Source organism: Belonocnema kinseyi, chromosome 7, assembly GCF_010883055.1.
Source record: "Belonocnema kinseyi isolate 2016_QV_RU_SX_M_011 chromosome 7, B_treatae_v1, whole genome shotgun sequence".
Lineage (NCBI taxonomy): Eukaryota > Metazoa > Arthropoda > Insecta > Hymenoptera > Cynipidae > Belonocnema > Belonocnema kinseyi.
Window position 1 is genome coordinate 73349091 of NC_046663.1, and position 17043 is coordinate 73366133.

At 27.9% G+C, this 17043-nt stretch overlaps 1 protein-coding gene across 1 annotated transcript in view; it reads left to right on the forward strand.

The window, feature by feature from the left end:
• The window catches only part of LOC117176150 (sorting nexin-13-like), a 24410-nt gene extending 8048 nt beyond the window's left edge, over positions 1–16362 (forward strand). The window contains exons 4-10 of the mRNA XM_033366233.1: positions 1224–1319; positions 1400–1524; positions 4334–4892; positions 8291–9820; positions 11983–12162; positions 13977–14191; positions 14670–16362. Coding sequence (XP_033222124.1) covers positions 1224–1319; positions 1400–1524; positions 4334–4892; positions 8291–9820; positions 11983–12162; positions 13977–14191; positions 14670–15009 — 3045 coding nt within the window. The 3' untranslated portion in view covers positions 15010–16362. The remainder of the gene's footprint in view (positions 1–1223; positions 1320–1399; positions 1525–4333; positions 4893–8290; positions 9821–11982; positions 12163–13976; positions 14192–14669) is intronic.
• Positions 16363–17043: the final 681 nt, after the last annotated feature.

The window sequence follows — 17043 nt, forward strand, 5'->3', positions numbered from 1 at the left end:
TAAATATTGAACGAAAAAAAAAATTTTTTAACCAAGTAGTTGTATTTTCAACAAAAAATATAAATTCTCAATGAAAATGTAATATTTGATATTCTAACCAAACATATTATTATTTTAAATAAAAATCCGTTTAATTCATAAAAAATACGGCTTTCCAACCAATTATTTTATTTTTCATCCAATTTTTTGAATAGTTGAATAGTTGAATAGTTTTTACCTGAATAGTCGAATTTTCCACCCAAAAAGACGAATTTTTAACTAAATAGTTACATTTTTAACCTGACTAATTTTAACCATAAAGTATGAATTTTCAAAAATATTGTTGATTTTCCAACCGATTAATTTCCAAAAAAGATTAATTCTAAACTAAAACGATGAATCTCCAACAACAAAAATCATTTTTAACAAAGTAGTTTAACTTTTAACCAAGTAGTTGAGTTTTCAGTAAAAAAAAGCCGATTCCTCAAAGAGAAATTTAATATTTGATATTCTAACGAAAAATATTTTTATTTGATGATGAGTTTTCAATGAAAAAAGATGACTCTTTAACAAAATTGTTTTATTTTCCAACGAAGTAATTAATTTTGTAACGAATGAAAACAATTTTTAATCATAAAAGAAGAATTCTCAACGAAAATGTAATAGTATAAAAATAATACAATCGTTTTAACTAATTTGTTGCATTATAAACTAAAAAGACGAATTGTCTACAAAATGGTTAAATTTTTAACCAGATATTTGAAATTTCTATAAAAAACAATTACCTTTAAACAAAACTGTTGAATTTTCAAACAAAATAATAAAACTTTCAACCAAATAATTACATTTTTAACTCAATAATATAATTCTAAAAAAAGATGAATTTTTAACCAAAAATGTAATATGTCGTAAACTTTTCAAACAAAAGTAGTTGAATTTTCTTATTGTCATCTATTAATATTCAGTTTGCATTTGAGTGTAAAAAATTGATGAGAATAAGTAATTAAAATCAGTCTACTGATAAAAATATATGTTTAAAATTCAAACATGGACAGTTTTCAATTCTGCTGAAGTGTTCAACAGAATTTTAAAAGTTAGTTAAAGGAGTTTTAAATAATAAATAAAATCCTCTTTTAATCCCCTTTTTACCTAAAATTTAACTAGCGAATCGTTGTCATTCCTGTTTCTTAAAATTGAAATATTTTGTTGTTATTAATTAACCACCATATAAAATTTTACATTAGAGGTTGGAAGAGATATCTGAGAAGTCGAAAGAAAAGATGACCTTTAGTGAAGACCGACGGATCACTGGTAGTAGAATTATCGATGAATCCCTACAAGTAAGAGCAAATTAAAGGATATAATTTTTCTCATCGATTTTGCTTTCATTACTTTGAATGTTAATATTAAAATCTTACAGGAAATTTTAGGCTTTGTTCTAAGAGATTATGTGCAGTCATGGTACAACAACTTCACTGATGACAAAGAATTTCTCCTTTCGGTTAGGGACACAGCTCAAAAAATTATGATCAACGTATCCAACAGGTACTGCTGAAAAATAAATCATTGTAATTCTCTAGTGTTTAATTTTGACTCAGAAGCGGCGGAGCCTTTTTTATTTAGGTGGGGGCAGGAGAATAGACTTATAATATTGAATGGCACATTTCATGAATAGTATAATAATATTATCCTAAATACAAATTGTGCATAAAAAAAGTAAATTAACAATAAATAGTAAATAATAAATAATAATAAAAACAAGCATAAAATTCATATTGATAAAGATTTCACGAATTTTTCAAATATTTCTCGAAGATTTCTGATAGATTAAAAAAATTTCAGAAGGACTTGAATGATTTCATAAAAAATTCTTATATATCTCAAAGATTTCAATGATTTCTCAACGATTTTAATAATTTAACAAAAATATTTTTAATATTTTGCAAAGATTCCAGAAATATTTCAAATATTTCGCAAAGATTTTCAATATATTTAAAAGATTTTACAAAGAAATCACTGATTTCTCAGAGTTATGAAAGGTTTCATAAAGATTACAAATATTACACAAAGATTTTGGACAGATTTAAAAGATTTTACAATCACATCAATGATTTCCCAAATATTTCAAGAATTTCACAAATATTATCAAATATTTCAAAAGTATTTGCAAAATTTCGAAGATTTCTTCGCAAAGATTTCAGAACATATACTAAATACTTCAAACATATTTTCATAGGATTTCAATGATTTCCCAAAGATTTGGAATATTTTGCAAAGATTTCGGATAGATTAAAAATATTTCAATGATTTACCAAAGATTTTACTCATTTTTACAAATATTAGCAACGATTTTAAAAATTTCACAAAGGCATAAATGATTTCCCAATGATTTCACAAAGAATTAAATGATTTCGCAAAGATTTCACCAATGTCAAAAAAATATCAAATAATTCAAAAATAATTTCAAAGGATATCAATGATCTCCCAAAGATTTTAAATATTTCGCAGAAATTTCGGATAGATTTAAAAGATTTCAATGATTTTCCACAGATTTTAGTCATTTTTACAAATATTTCAAAGATTTCGGATAGATTTAAAAGATTTCAAAAAGGCATCAATGATTTCCCAAGGATTCAGAACAATTTTAATAATTTCACAAATTTTTCAGAAATCTTTGAAAGAGTTTCAAACATTTCAGAAAGATTTCACAAAGAATTTAATGATTTCGTAAAGACTTCACCAATGTGAAAAATATATCAAATAATTCAAAAATATTTTCAAAGGATTTCAATGACTTTCCAAATATTTCGTAAAGATTTTAAATATTTCGCAAAGATTTCGGTTAGATTAAAAAGATTTAAGTGATTTTCCAAAGATTTAAATCATTTTTACGAATATTACCGACGATTTCAAAGATTTCGGATAGATTCGAAAAATTTGATAAAGGCATAAATGATTTTCCAATGATTTCAGAAAGGTTTCACAAAGAATTCCAGAATTTCACAAAGATTTCAGAAAAAATTCAATGATGTCGCAAAGATTTCACCAATGTCAAAAAGATATCAAATAATTTAAAAATATTTCCAAATGATTCAAATGATCTCCCAAAGATTTCGTAAAGATTTTAAATATTTCGCAAAAATTTCGGATAGATTTAAAAGATTTTAGTAATTTTTACAAATATTACCAAATATTACCAAATATTTTAAAGACTTAGGATAGATTAAAAATATTAAACAAAGGCATAAATGATTTCCCAATTATTTCAGAAAGATTTTAATAATTAGACAAAAGTTTCAGAAATATTTGGAAGATTTCAAAAAGAATTTAATGATTTCGCAAAGATTTCACCAATGTCAAAATATATCAAATAATTCAAAAATATTTTCAAAGGATTTCAATGACTTCCCAAATATTTCGTAAAGATTTTATTTATTTCACAAAGGTTTCATAAAGATTTCAATTATTTTTACAGATATTGCCAAATAGTTAAAATTTTTTAAAAATATTTCACAAAACTTTCAATAATTTAAAAAATATTTCAAAGATTTAAACAATTCTACAAATATTATCAAATATTTTACAAAGAGTTCACAATGTTTTTAAAGTGTTTCGGGCAGATTAAAAATATTTTACAACGGCTTAAATGGTTTTCCAAAGATTTAAAAAATATAACATTAATTTCAAAAATATTCTAAATATGTTGTAAAGATTTCAATGCTTTCTCAAATATTTAAAAAGATTGAATAAAGATTCCAGATATTTTGTCACGATTTCGGATAGATTGAACAGATTTAATAAAAATTTAAATGGCTTTTCAAAGATTTAAAAAATATTATCAAATATTTATAAAATATTTGAAATATTTTGCAAAATTTTCCAAGGGTTTCACAAATATTTCATTGATTTTCCAAAGATTTCAACCTTTTCAAAAATATTATCAAATATTTCGCAAAGATATCAGATAGATTTATAAGCTTTCACAGGCTTAAATGATTTCTCAAATATTTCAACAATTTAACAAATATTTCAAATATTGGACAAATATTTTGATGATTTCCCAAAGGTTTCGAAGATTTTACAGAGATTTAAAATATTTGGCAAAGATTTCGGATAGATTAAAAAGATCTCACAAAGACATCACTTATTTCACAAAGATTTCAGGTAGATTTTTGGAAAAATTCAAGCGATCTGATGAATTTAATCATTCAAATTCAGAGGGGGACAAATCAATACTTTGCCCCACCTTGGTCAATTTCTGAGAGGGGCATTATTCCCTAGGGCTCCGCCGCCTCTGTGTCGACTAAATAAAAAAATTTGCAAATACATCTTTAAATATATTTTTCATATCAAGGGTGAAAGAAATAGATTGGATTCCTTACTTAACAACGCGTCTCGTTGATGATGCTGCATCACATATGAGATTATATCAACAGGCTAGAGCGAAAATGAAGCAAAATCAGTTGTTTAAGCAGCAAAAAAACAGCAGCTCAAGTACGTCTGGTGGAACTCCTAAAAAAACTCCGACGCATCGTAGAAATAAGAGCGATACCGATATTTCCTGGTACTCTCAGTCGAAATTTTACGTCCCCAACTTAACTTCTCTGACAGAACCAAAAGAGCTCAAACCAGTCAAGGTCAGCGATTCTCTGGAAGATACCTTCTTCGACCTGGAAGTGCAAATGGAAAAGAATTTCATATGCAGGGATCTGGTGTGTCTGAATGAATCCGATGAAAGGACCTTTTTAACTGAAATTTCAGAAGTTGTTCTCTTCTTAATTTTACCTAAAGAAGACTTCGACTGCATACCTCTCAGATATTTTTTGAGAGAACTACTCGTTAACGTCATAATTCGGCCCCTGCTGAATTTACTCTCCGATCCTGATTATATTAATCAAACTTTTATATGGCTGGTAAGTTTCTTTTTAAACTTAATCTGTCAGGGATCACAGTCCGTCCTCTTTTTGATCTAAAGCCCCTTCACCCCTAATTATTTTTAAACTAACAAGAAAAAGAATCTTCAAAGAATGCGATGAATTTTCAATCAAATATTTACAGTTTCAACCAAACAGATAAATTTTAAACTAAAATGATGGATCTTCAACCAAAAATGAATGATTTTTTAACAAATTAGATCAACTTTTAACCACGTAGTTAAATTCTCAACTAAGAAATATTAATTCTCGAAAAAAATGTAATAGTTAATATTCCCAGAAAAAATAAAATTTTATATAAGAAACAGTTGAATTCATCCAAAAAATACAACTTTTTAACAAAATTATTAATTTTTAACCCAAATTGTTAAGTTTGTAAGTCAAAAATTGAATTTTCTGCAAAATAATTAAATTTTCAACTCAAAAATACGAATTTTAACAAAAAAGTTATTTTGCAAGCAAAGTGTTGAATTTTCTACGAAAATAGTTCAATTTTCAAACCAATAAGACGAATTTTCAATAAAATTGTTACATTTTCAATCAAAGAGATTCACTTTTAACTGACGTGATCAAGCTTCAACAAAAAATTTAATTTTTAACAAAGTAGTTCAACTTTGACCAAGCAGTTGATTTTTCAACAAAAAATATGAATTATTAATGAAAAATGCAATCTTTTTTATATTTCAACCAAAAAAGACTTTAACTTAACATAAGAAACAAGTTGAATTCGTCCAGAAAAGGACGAATTTTGAAACCAAAAAGATTAATTTTCCACAAAACAATTGAATTTTCCACTGGAAGATCTACATTTATTTTTTATCAAGTAGTTGAATTTTCTCAACGAAGAATGCATTTATTTTCATATTTCAACAAAAAAATATTTTAATTTAGAATAAAAAACAGTTGGATTCATTGAAAAAGACGAATTCAAAAGTAAAAAGTTGATTTTTTAATCAAATTGTTTAATTTTCAAGCCCAAAAGATGAACTTTCTACAAAACAGTTGAATTTTGAACTCGAATATATGAATTTCAAAAAAAAATTAGTTTTTAATCAAATAGTTGAATTTTATTACCAAAAAACTCGAACTTTATACGAATAAAACGAATATTTATTAAAATATTAAAATTTTCTACCAAACAGATGAATTTTCAGCCAAAATGATAAATTTTGAACTAAATAATGAAGCCTCAATCAAAAAAGAATTTTTTACAAAGTAGTTCAACTTTTAACCAAGTACTTGAATTTACCACCAAAAAATATTTTAACCGAGTCAGATGATTTTTCAATGAAACATTTACAACTTCATTCAAAGATGTGAACTTTTAACAGAAATGATTAATCCTAAATAAAACAAAACCAAAAATGAAATTTGAACCAAGTGGTTGAATTTTCAATAAAAAAAAGATTAATTCTCAACGAAAAATGCAATAGTTTTGATATTTGAACCGAAACTAGTATATTTTGCAACGTTTTATTTTTCAAACAAACAAGATTTTTTAGTAAAGGAAGAAATGCTTTTAACCAGTTTTTTTTAATTTTCAACAAAATAATTAAATTCTTAACCAAAAATATAATAGTAGACTTTTCAACCAAAAAGGCGAATTGCCAAACAAAAATATGTCATTGTTTTTAATAATAAATGAAATTCACTTTCGATCCCTGTTTTTTTCTTTACCTAAAATTGAATTACTCAACCGTTGTGATCCCTGTTCTATTGAACTTGTTTCAAAAGATAATTGATTGCAGGCTTCACAGGCCGTTCCTTAAATCCCCTATTGTAGCCTATATTATATATTTTTCAAATGAAAATATCACATTCGTGACTTTTCTTTCAATGAATGAACACTTGGGTTACTCACTATTCAATTCAGGTGTATACCTATTTCTGACTTGTCTTAAATTCTTTTGAAATATTTCAAATTATTTTTAAAAACTTCTAAGGCATTTTCAGGAGTTTTTAATTTGAAATATTTTCGGGGTTTTTAAACGATTCCCAGAATATTTTTTATTAATTTAAATGCATTTCAAAACGATATGAAACGATTTTGCGGGACTTATATGTTTTTAAAATATTTAAAAAGATTGCACAGGATTTTGTCAGATTTATGAGGATTTTAGAAAATTTAATCATAGAATTTCACGGGATTTTATAATATTTTAGTAGATTTTAAAGACTTTATCCACGAGGATTGAGATATTTTGTTGGATTTCAAAGGATCTAATATAGTTTAGGGAATTTTATTAATAAATTAAATAAATTTTTGAGGAGTGACAAGTGACGTATTTCATGGGTTTCAAGAGCTTTAAAAAATTGCAAGGGATTTCAAAGTATTTCAAAAGCTTGGAAATATTTTAGTGTATTTTAAAAGAAAGAAATTTTTATAATTTTAAGGTATTTTCAAACATTTTTTGCAACTAATTTGGCATTTGTATTAATTTATCCTAAATTGTTTTGAATTTTTGCAAATTCCCTCAATTCTACCCAATTCAATGTATTTGTAGAAAGTTTTGATTTAATTAATCTTGAAGTCTTTAAACATCACATTGAATTTTTAGGCATTTCATCAAATTCTTTTGAATTCTCTTTAATTTTTCTAAATTTTCCCTAAATTTACCCTAAATTCTTTTAAATATAGTCAATTCTATATGATTCAATGGATTTTTTTGAATTTTAAGATTTTATTTAATTGATCCTACATTCTTTTAACCTCGCCTTGAATTCTTATGCAATTTATAAATATTTTTGAATTCCGGTGAATTTTTCCAAGTTTTTTTCAAATTTACTAAATTCAATGAAGTTTTTTCATAGTTTTAAATTGTTCTCACTTAATTTTTTTAATTTACCTTGCATTTTTATTGATTTCATCCCCTTCTTCTCGTTTACCTTAAATTTCCCAAAAATTCATTCTTTTTACGGAAATCAGTGCTATTTTATATTTTAAATTGTTTCCAATCCATTTGAATTTAACCCGTCAGCTGTTGGCGGTACCGTATGGTACCACGCGTTTAATTTCTTTTTAATTAGTTAAATCAGTTAAGTTTCAATTAGTTATTTGAACTATTAGTTATTTAATTAATTGGTTAAATTAGTAAATTAGGTAAGCAGTTCAAGTTACTAAAAGTAATATAACTGAAACATCGAAAAGAGTTGAAATTCCGCGACAGGAAAAAAAATTCCACAGCTGATGGATTAACTTGAATTGTTTTGAAGTCTTATGAATATTATCCTGAATTTGTTACCCTTTGTGCGCGAAAAAAGTACCCTATGATCGTGACAGAAAGAACCCTTTGGTCCCTATATATTATCCCATAAGGACTGTGAGGCCTGTTATTAATTTCGAGAATTAATAACATAAAAGGCTAATTTGTTTTCAGTGTTCTAAAGAAAGCAATTTGCCCAGCGATATTTTCCTAACGGTAATTAGGTTAACGGATGACTTAGAAGAATTATTGGCAACAAAGAACATAGTTAACAGAAGACTAGCTTACATAAGATCCAAAGAGTCTGGGAGCGAGGACGATATATCGACCAAGCAAGAATTAACCAGTCTTCTCTACATGAAAAAAAATTTAGACACGAGGATAGTCGCGATGCAGGAGGGTTTAAAATCGGAAAGCAACACCACAGAACAAATTCCAGAGTGGAACAGACTCGTGGTTCCGGGGCAGAAGTTAATTAATTTGCCTCTCGATGAATTGTTGAGGAACAACATAGCCCTGAGTTATTTCATTGACTACATGACTAGTATTAACGCTGAAGCTTACCTCTATTTTTACTTAAATATTTACGGCTGGAGGGTTTCCGCCGAGCAGCAAATATCCGAGATCGAGTTGGAAAAAATTCGCAGACAGCACTCCTCATCCAAAGAGGTGAAACGTCGAACCGCTGATCTCGGAAACTTGAAAGAAGCAGCTATCAAGATATACCAGCAATACTTGAGTGACAAGGCGAGTCTGAAACTACAGTTGGAAGATATTTTGGTGAAGAATTTGGTAATGAGAATAAAGAACGAGTCTGTGAAGGAGACTTGGTTCGATGAACTTCAGATTTGCTGCTACGAGAAACTGAAAACCGAGGGCAGATTTCTCCCAGCCTTTACAAGATCTTCTTCATATGTTAAACTCTTAGCTGAGCTGGATTTGCTGAAAGATTCGACATCTGAAGAAGATTCAAAGTCGCTGGACAGCATCAGTGTATCTAGTATAAATAATGAAACGGAAGTGGATCAAGCGTCGTGGATGGAAGGTCAGAAAGCTGAAACGCAGTCGAACTCAAGTTCCTCATCTGGTAGCAGAGCAGGTGATCTTAGAGCCTTAGATGAATTTGATGGGGATAGAGGAAGTTTGAAAGAATTTCTTAAGCTGCAGAAGCCGAACTGCATAGAAGCTGAAAAGGTCATAGAAGGAAAAGAAGCAACGGCCTACTTTGAATCCAACTCGGAACACATTTTTCCGATGGATGAGAGTTTTCAAGATCCTAATATAATCAAGAAATTGCAACAAGGTCGATATAGAATCACTGCGGAAATAATTGAGACTGGGATACAGTGCGATAAGGGAAAGACTTACGGTATTTATGCGGTGTCTGTGTCGAAGACTTTTGAGTCGAGTTACCAGGAAAAATGGCACATTTATCGAAGGTATTCTGACTTTCATGACCTTTATCAGAGGATAAAGGAGAAGTATTTCGATCTGGCGAAAATTCCCTTTCCTGGAAAGAAGGCCTTTCACAATATGGAGCGAGCTGTGCTTGAGAAGCGAATGGTTATGTTGAATGCTTGGTTACGTGAGTTGACGAAACCGACTGTTGCAGATGGCCATATGGGCTTGCAGAATTTGTTGCTTGCTTTTTTGGAACAGGGAGATTATGACAAGGGAATGACTGGAGGGCATATTTCTAGAACGGTGAGTTTGATTAAGTTTTTCGACCTAGAGTTTAACTTCTAAATAATCAATTATTCAGTTTCTCTCATCAGGGTGTCTACACAAATCCTGGAAGAAAATTCTCTAACAACTCCAGGGTTTTCGTTTTCAAATATCTCAAGTTTTTTCCAGATATAATTTTTTATATTACGGGGCCATTCAAATATTTCGTATTTTTTAAAATAATGAATTCGAAGTATTTATAGAGTTTCGCGAGTTTATTATAAATAATGTTTTTTTCTTCAGTTTTTAAGGATTCAATTGAAATATTTTAGTTCGAAAGTGTTGAAAACTTATATTACAAAATATTCTTAAATATATAAGCACCATCGATTAATTAAATAATTAAGTAATACTGAAAACATAACATTTCATTTCTTGAATTTGCCTCTAAAATACCAAATAGTTGAATTTTTTATTAAACAAAATCAGTTTCCAACAAAAAAAAGAATAGTTAAATTTTTGGTTAAAATAATTAATTTTCTACTAGAAAAAGAAAACAATTTCAACCAAACGGATGAATTTTTAACTAAAAAAAGACAGGTTTTCAACCAAATAATTGAAATTAAAACTAAAAAAGATCAATTTTTAACCATAAATGGAATAGTCAAATTCTCAGTAAAAAAATTAGTTGTCAACAAACAAAAAACAAATAGTTACATTTTCTATAAAAGTGAGTAATCTTCAACTATAATGATGACTCTTTAACTGAAATAGTTAAATTTGAAACCAAAAAGATGAATTTTCAACTAAAATTAGGGAATATTTAAGTGGCTTAAATGGGAATTTTTCAAAAAAAGATAATTTATAAATAAATTACTAATATTTCATTAGAATACTGAAATTTTCAAACAAAAAGATTAATTTAAAAGAAAATATAATTTTTAACAAAATAAAAGAATCTTCTAAAAAATAGTTGAACTTTGAACTAAAAGAGGCAAATTTTCAACCAAATATTTGAACTTTTAATTAACAAGAACTATTTTCAACCACAAATGGAATAGATATATTTTCATTTAAAAAAATGTAATGCAACTGACGATTTTTTAAAGAAAATGATGAATCATCGACTGGAATAGTGGAATTTTAAAACAAAAAGATGAATTTCTAACTAAAAAGATGAATTCTTAACCAAATAGTTGAATTTTTAAATAAAAAATATTAATTTTTAACAAAAAATTAAATAGTTTTCATTTTAAATAAAATAGTAACATTTTCAAACTGAAATGTGATGAATTTTAGACTAAAAAATATCGTTTTTCAAACAAAAATGAATTAGTTCAATTTTCAGTAAAATCAATTATTTTAAGCTAAAGAGAAGAATTTTTATCTAATGTTATGGAATATTCAACTGGAATAATTACATTTTCGGGTTTAAAAAAATTTAACAAAATAAGTTGAAGTTTCAATTGTATTAATTAAATTCTCAGTAAAAAAATTAAGTTTTAGTCAAGAAAAGGATGAATTTTTAACAAAATAGGTCAGTATGCAACCAAATAGACGAATTTTTAATTAAAATGATGAACCTTCGACAACAAAAATTAGTTTTTAATAAAATAGTTTAAATTATAATCAATTAATACAAGTTTCATTCAAAAAAAGAAGAATTTTGAACAAAAAATATAGTAGTTGATATTTCAATCAAAAACAGTTTCATTCGACCAAAAAATGCGACTTTTGAAAGTGAGTTGAATTCTAAGGATGGAAGATTTTTCTGTAAAAAGAGAGAAAATATTGCCAAAAAACTGTTAAATTTCCAACAAAATTCATGCAGTTTCATCGAGATATTTGAATTTTCAAATAAAAGTGATTAATAAAAAAAAAAAGAACAGTTAAATTTTCAGCTAAAAAAAATTAATTTTAAACTGATACAAAACGAGCTTTCAACAAAATAGTTAAATGCAGTAATATAAAGCTACTTTTACAAATGCAGAATCATTGTTACTGAATTTTATATTACAATTTAAAAAATATACACTTGCGAAAAAATTCCCTAACTAAAAAAAATCCCTGAAATTTCAAGGTTTTTCCAGATATATAAAAATACCCTGGAAATTCTGGGGTTTAGAGATACAGTAGACACCCTGTTATTTAAATTCATGTTTAAAATGTATAATCTAAGTGAAAAACCATGTTGAATACAGATCGACAATTTAGTGAATCCTTTAAAATCGTCGATGAAAACAGTGACGCAGGCAGTTAAAACGATGCCAGATAATATGCTAAGTACAGTCGACGGAGTTATGGATAAACTTTTTGGCAGCACGAAGAAAAACGACGTGATCTACGAAAGCGTTAAAGTGGGAGCTTGTCTGGACACAGTGGTAAGATGTCTCACAAAAAATGTTCGAATTTTTTTTGTCAGGGTGGCAGCCACCCAAACTTAAAAAACATTTCGAGACTATTTCCTGGTTTTCCCGGTCAAAAAGTAAATGTTTCTCGGTTGACTTTTAAATGTTTATATTAATAATTTTTCAACAATTATTTATTTATTTTACCAATTATGCAAAGAATTAAACATAATATATAATAATTCAGGTAGCATATTCATAAGATTTCGAGTCGAAATATATTGCATTTTCGACAAAATAGTGGAATTTTCAACCAAAAAAGATGAATTTTCAAGAAAAGAGTTCAATGTTGTCGAATGACGAATATTTTAGAAAACATAAATTATCGAATTTTCAATCAAAAAAAGATTAAACTTTCACCAAAAACAGTTCCATTTCCCACCAAATAGTTGCATTTTCAAGACAAATAGGCAAATCTTTTAGAAGACAGTTGACGTTTCTACCCCAAAAATATGACTTTCCTATCAAAAATTAATTTTTAATCTCACAGATCTCTTTTCTACAAGAAGATGAATTTTCTATTCAAAAAGACGAGTAGAAAACAAAGAGTTGAATTTTCAACCAAAAGATACGACTTTAAAGAAAAGTTAAATAATTAACTTTGCACCATAAAAGTTGAACTTTCTATAAAAAAAAGATTACTTTTCTACCAAAAGATTGATTTTCTATCCAAAAAGACAAATAGCCAACAAAAAAGTTGAACTTTTATCCAAAAAATATGACTAACAAAATAGTACCAAAAAGGATGAATTCTGTAGCAAAAATGTAACAGTAGTATAAATAAAGATAATTATCCTTAAATCAACAACGATGAATTTTCAATGAAATAATTACATTTTCAAGAAAGTAGTATAGACTTTTCAATAAAAAAGAATACACTTTTAACAAATAAAGACGGGTTTTCTACCAAAAGATGAATTTTCAATCCGATAAAAGACGAATGTTCTACAAAATATTTTAATCTTCGTCAAATAACATGACTTTTTAAGAAAATATTTGAATTTTCATCCAAAAAATTAAATTCTCAACTCAATAGTAACCTTTTTCAACCAAAAGAAAGTAACTCTGAACCAAAAATATATTATTAGACTTTTCAATGAAAATGAATACACTTTCAACCATAAAAGATGAATTTTCAACCAAAAAAGATTACTTTTTTTTATCCAAATAGGTGAATGAATATTCAAAAAAAACTTTGATTTTCAACCAAATAATTCAATTTTGAATCAGTTATTAGTCTTCAACTAAAAGAGATGAATTCTGTACCAAAGATATAATAGTAGACTTTTAAAATAAAAAGAATTAATTTTCAACAAATAATTGAATCTTCAATAAAATAATTACATTTTAAATCAAATAGTAGATCTTTTAATAAAAAGAAAGAATGCTTAAACAAAAATATAATAGTAGACTTTTCACTGAAGAAGAATACACTTTTACCCGAAAAAAGAGGAATAGCAACAGTCAAAATTTGGCCTAAGAAAGCAACTGATGTTATTTCAGAATCTGTGCTCTGCTTGAGTTTTTTTTTACGAGCGGGACGAAATTTATAGCACAAGAAAAAACATGAGAAAAATTCACGGTATTCATCAAAATTTCCAGCTTTTTTCCTGTGCACAAAATTCAAGGGTAATTCTCGATATTCCCGGTCAATGGCCATCCTGTTTGTCTTTATCTGCAATCGATTTACTAGAATTTTAAAAGAAAACTTACAGAATTACATTATTTTTTCTCTATTCACTCTTTCAAAATATAAATTCTATCCAAAAAGTGTTGCACTATTTCAGACAGATGACAATATTCCACTACGAATAATTCTCCTCCTGATGGACGAGATATTCGATCTGAAAGTGAGAAATCAATGGCTGAGGCGCAGAATTGTTACGCTGCTAAGACAGATTATTCGCACCATGTTTGGTGATATTGTAAATAGAAGAATTATAGATTATGTTTCAGAATTGACGAGTCCGAAGAATGTCGCCAAGTACTTGAATTTATTTAAGTAAGAATTTGTTTCTTTCATCATTATTTCTCAGAATGGTCACTTGATTGAGAAGCCGAACACGAAAAAATTGTAATGTTTCAAATTGAATAATTATAAACTCGAACAGTTAAAAAATTGAAGTTTTTTATTTGAAGTGCTCAGATTTGTAGAATATCAAGCCAGAAGTCAGTTGTAATATTTAAATTTGGAAACTATGTATTATCAATCTTTCATGGAGTTGAAAATAGACAAAAATGTATATGTTTGGAGGAAAAAAAATGTTCATCCAGTTGACACTTTATTCATTTAAAAATCCATTTTTTTCGTATAAAAGTAGAAGAGATTTGTACATATTCCTAATATTTATCCATAAAGAGTACCCTAACTTAATTGCCATGGTAAAAAGCGGAATTTCAAAAAATTGGCCTTTCTCCTGTTGTCAGTATCCTGTCTTCAATTTATATAAAAATCATTACGAATTTATTTAATTTTACAGAAGTAGTTTGTGGCCTAATGGTGTGAAGGCTAGACCTAAATCTCCTCGCAGTCCCGAGATGAAAAGTAGGACGCGAGTCGACGCCAAAGTCGCTCTCCTCGCTTGCTTTTCCGACGAACTTAAACATATCATAGGGAGCGAAACCACCAGGTGTGGAATCTTAAGGGTTTTCGAACTTTTCCAACGACCTGTTTTGAACCGAAGACTGCTTTATGTACTGCTAGAAGGAATTATCGAGACTCTTTTTCCACAACGAGATTTTGTCTCCATCTTTAGAAGATTATACTCAGTCTCCCCACGAGTAAAAATCAAAAGTCAGGTCAAGTCTGGACTAAGCTAAGCGATGGAATGTTGAGTTTTTCATTTTGCAGTAAGGAATGCTAATGTGATTATTTGCCAAATGGATATTTAAAACTAAGGGTCACTGGGGTTCTTGGGTCTACACTGAAACAGTTGATCGTGTGATAACTCGAAATTTATTTTAAATTTGGAACCAATTTTGAATTCTGGGAACACTGGAAGTCAGACTTTTATTGAGTGTTAGGGGTTCTTCCAGGGAATATTCTAAAAATTTAAAATCTTGTCTTATGAAGTTTTATGTATACTATAAAAGCGTTCAAATATTACGTAATATATTTTACAAAAATTGTTTTACATACAATTGTGGATGATTAACAATTCGAAATTTTTAAGTTAGGTTTTCAGAGCCGATAAAAATTTAATTGAAGCTTAAAAATGGTTGATACGTAATATTTTCAAGCAGATGGCCCTGTGAAGTTTTCTTCTCTAGATTTAAGTTTTATTTCTAGTAGGATATCTTGTTTCTAATGTTATGAAATTTTATTTTTATATTGTAAAGATTTATTTCTTTACTCGTAATTTTTAATACGATTTAGACTAAGTTCGCACACTTTTACACTATTAATTAGCTAATTAAGTATGAAAACATATTTTCTGTAAAGAAATTGCCATTGCAGTAAGGTATCGGGACTAACAATTCTACAATGGGGAACAAATGAAAAAAATTTTCTTGTAAAACTTTGCCGATAGATTACTGAATACTCACATTTTGAAATAGTTTGGAAACTAAAGTAACAAAGCATTGAAAAAACTTCAGTTATATCGAAGTCTTTTTTCTGGATTGTGATTTCCGCATAAGGCATAATATTAGCAGAATCATTCCATTTGCATTTTAAAATAGATTGTACACCGACAATTGAAATATTCTTATTGCTGCCATTATGTTCTAATTATGCTCTTATTCAAGACGCATTGTGAATAATTAGCAAAAGAAATTTTTTTCTATGTCTGAATAAATATTACAGGAACTTAAGAGGGAATTCAGAGTTCTGACATTTATTACTGTGTTTTCAGCAATGTAGATAAATGTGTAAATTTCACTTTTGTAAATCCCAGCATGGATGTTGTTATAATTTTATTGTGAAACTGTACAGATTCGGGAAAGTGCGCGTGCCATGAATTTATTTATTTGATAAATGGAGTTAGGGGAAATGAATGATTATTGTTAATAATAATTTAAGACACCTTAAGTTATATGCAATTGTACCTACTAGAAAATGCAAAGTGTCGTTAAAAGTCGGTGTTGTACCTCTGTATATAATGTTATTCATTTTTTGGAATTTAATTGTAGTCGACATTGTAAAGTTTACAGATTAAAAACGTCTTTATACAGTCTTGTCTTGTAATTAATTTAATGTCTTTTTATAATTCTATTTTGTATTATGAACTAAAGTTTATAAATTCATGAAAAATATTATATATATATTTAAGATCATACAAATTCCGTGTACAGGTTACACATTTTCACGAAGGAATAATAAGGAGACCCAACTGCCAGTGGGAAGCCATCTGAAACTGGCAATAGAAACATTATCGTAAGTGATACGCACATTACAGGAAGATCTTAGATTTGAGTGCGCAGGTGCGCAGTTGTCCTCTTTCTATACATGGAAAAGTTTGCAAGTGAGAAAGTTGGTCAAATTGACGTAAGTTAGAGGTTATGTTCTTTTGTTGATCATTATACGAAAGATACACAAAATAAATATATAAACAGTATTTTCGGTACTTGTTTGAAAAATGTGTGAACAGATTTTGAGAAGGAAACGTATAGGTAGTACCTTTTAAATTTGTAATATGATAAATAGGCTAAAGATTCTCAAGGCTCTGAGAAGCTCTGAAAAATTCTCCGCAGGCACTCAGGTAGATATATTTAAACTTTAAAGGTCCAGGTTGCTCGTTTAAATGTTTTAAAGGCTTTAGAATGTCCTTTCCGAAATTGAAATAAAAATACGATAAGCAGAGGGTCCTTTGTTAAGCTTTCGGATTAAAATTTAGAAAAAGATTTTTTTTAATT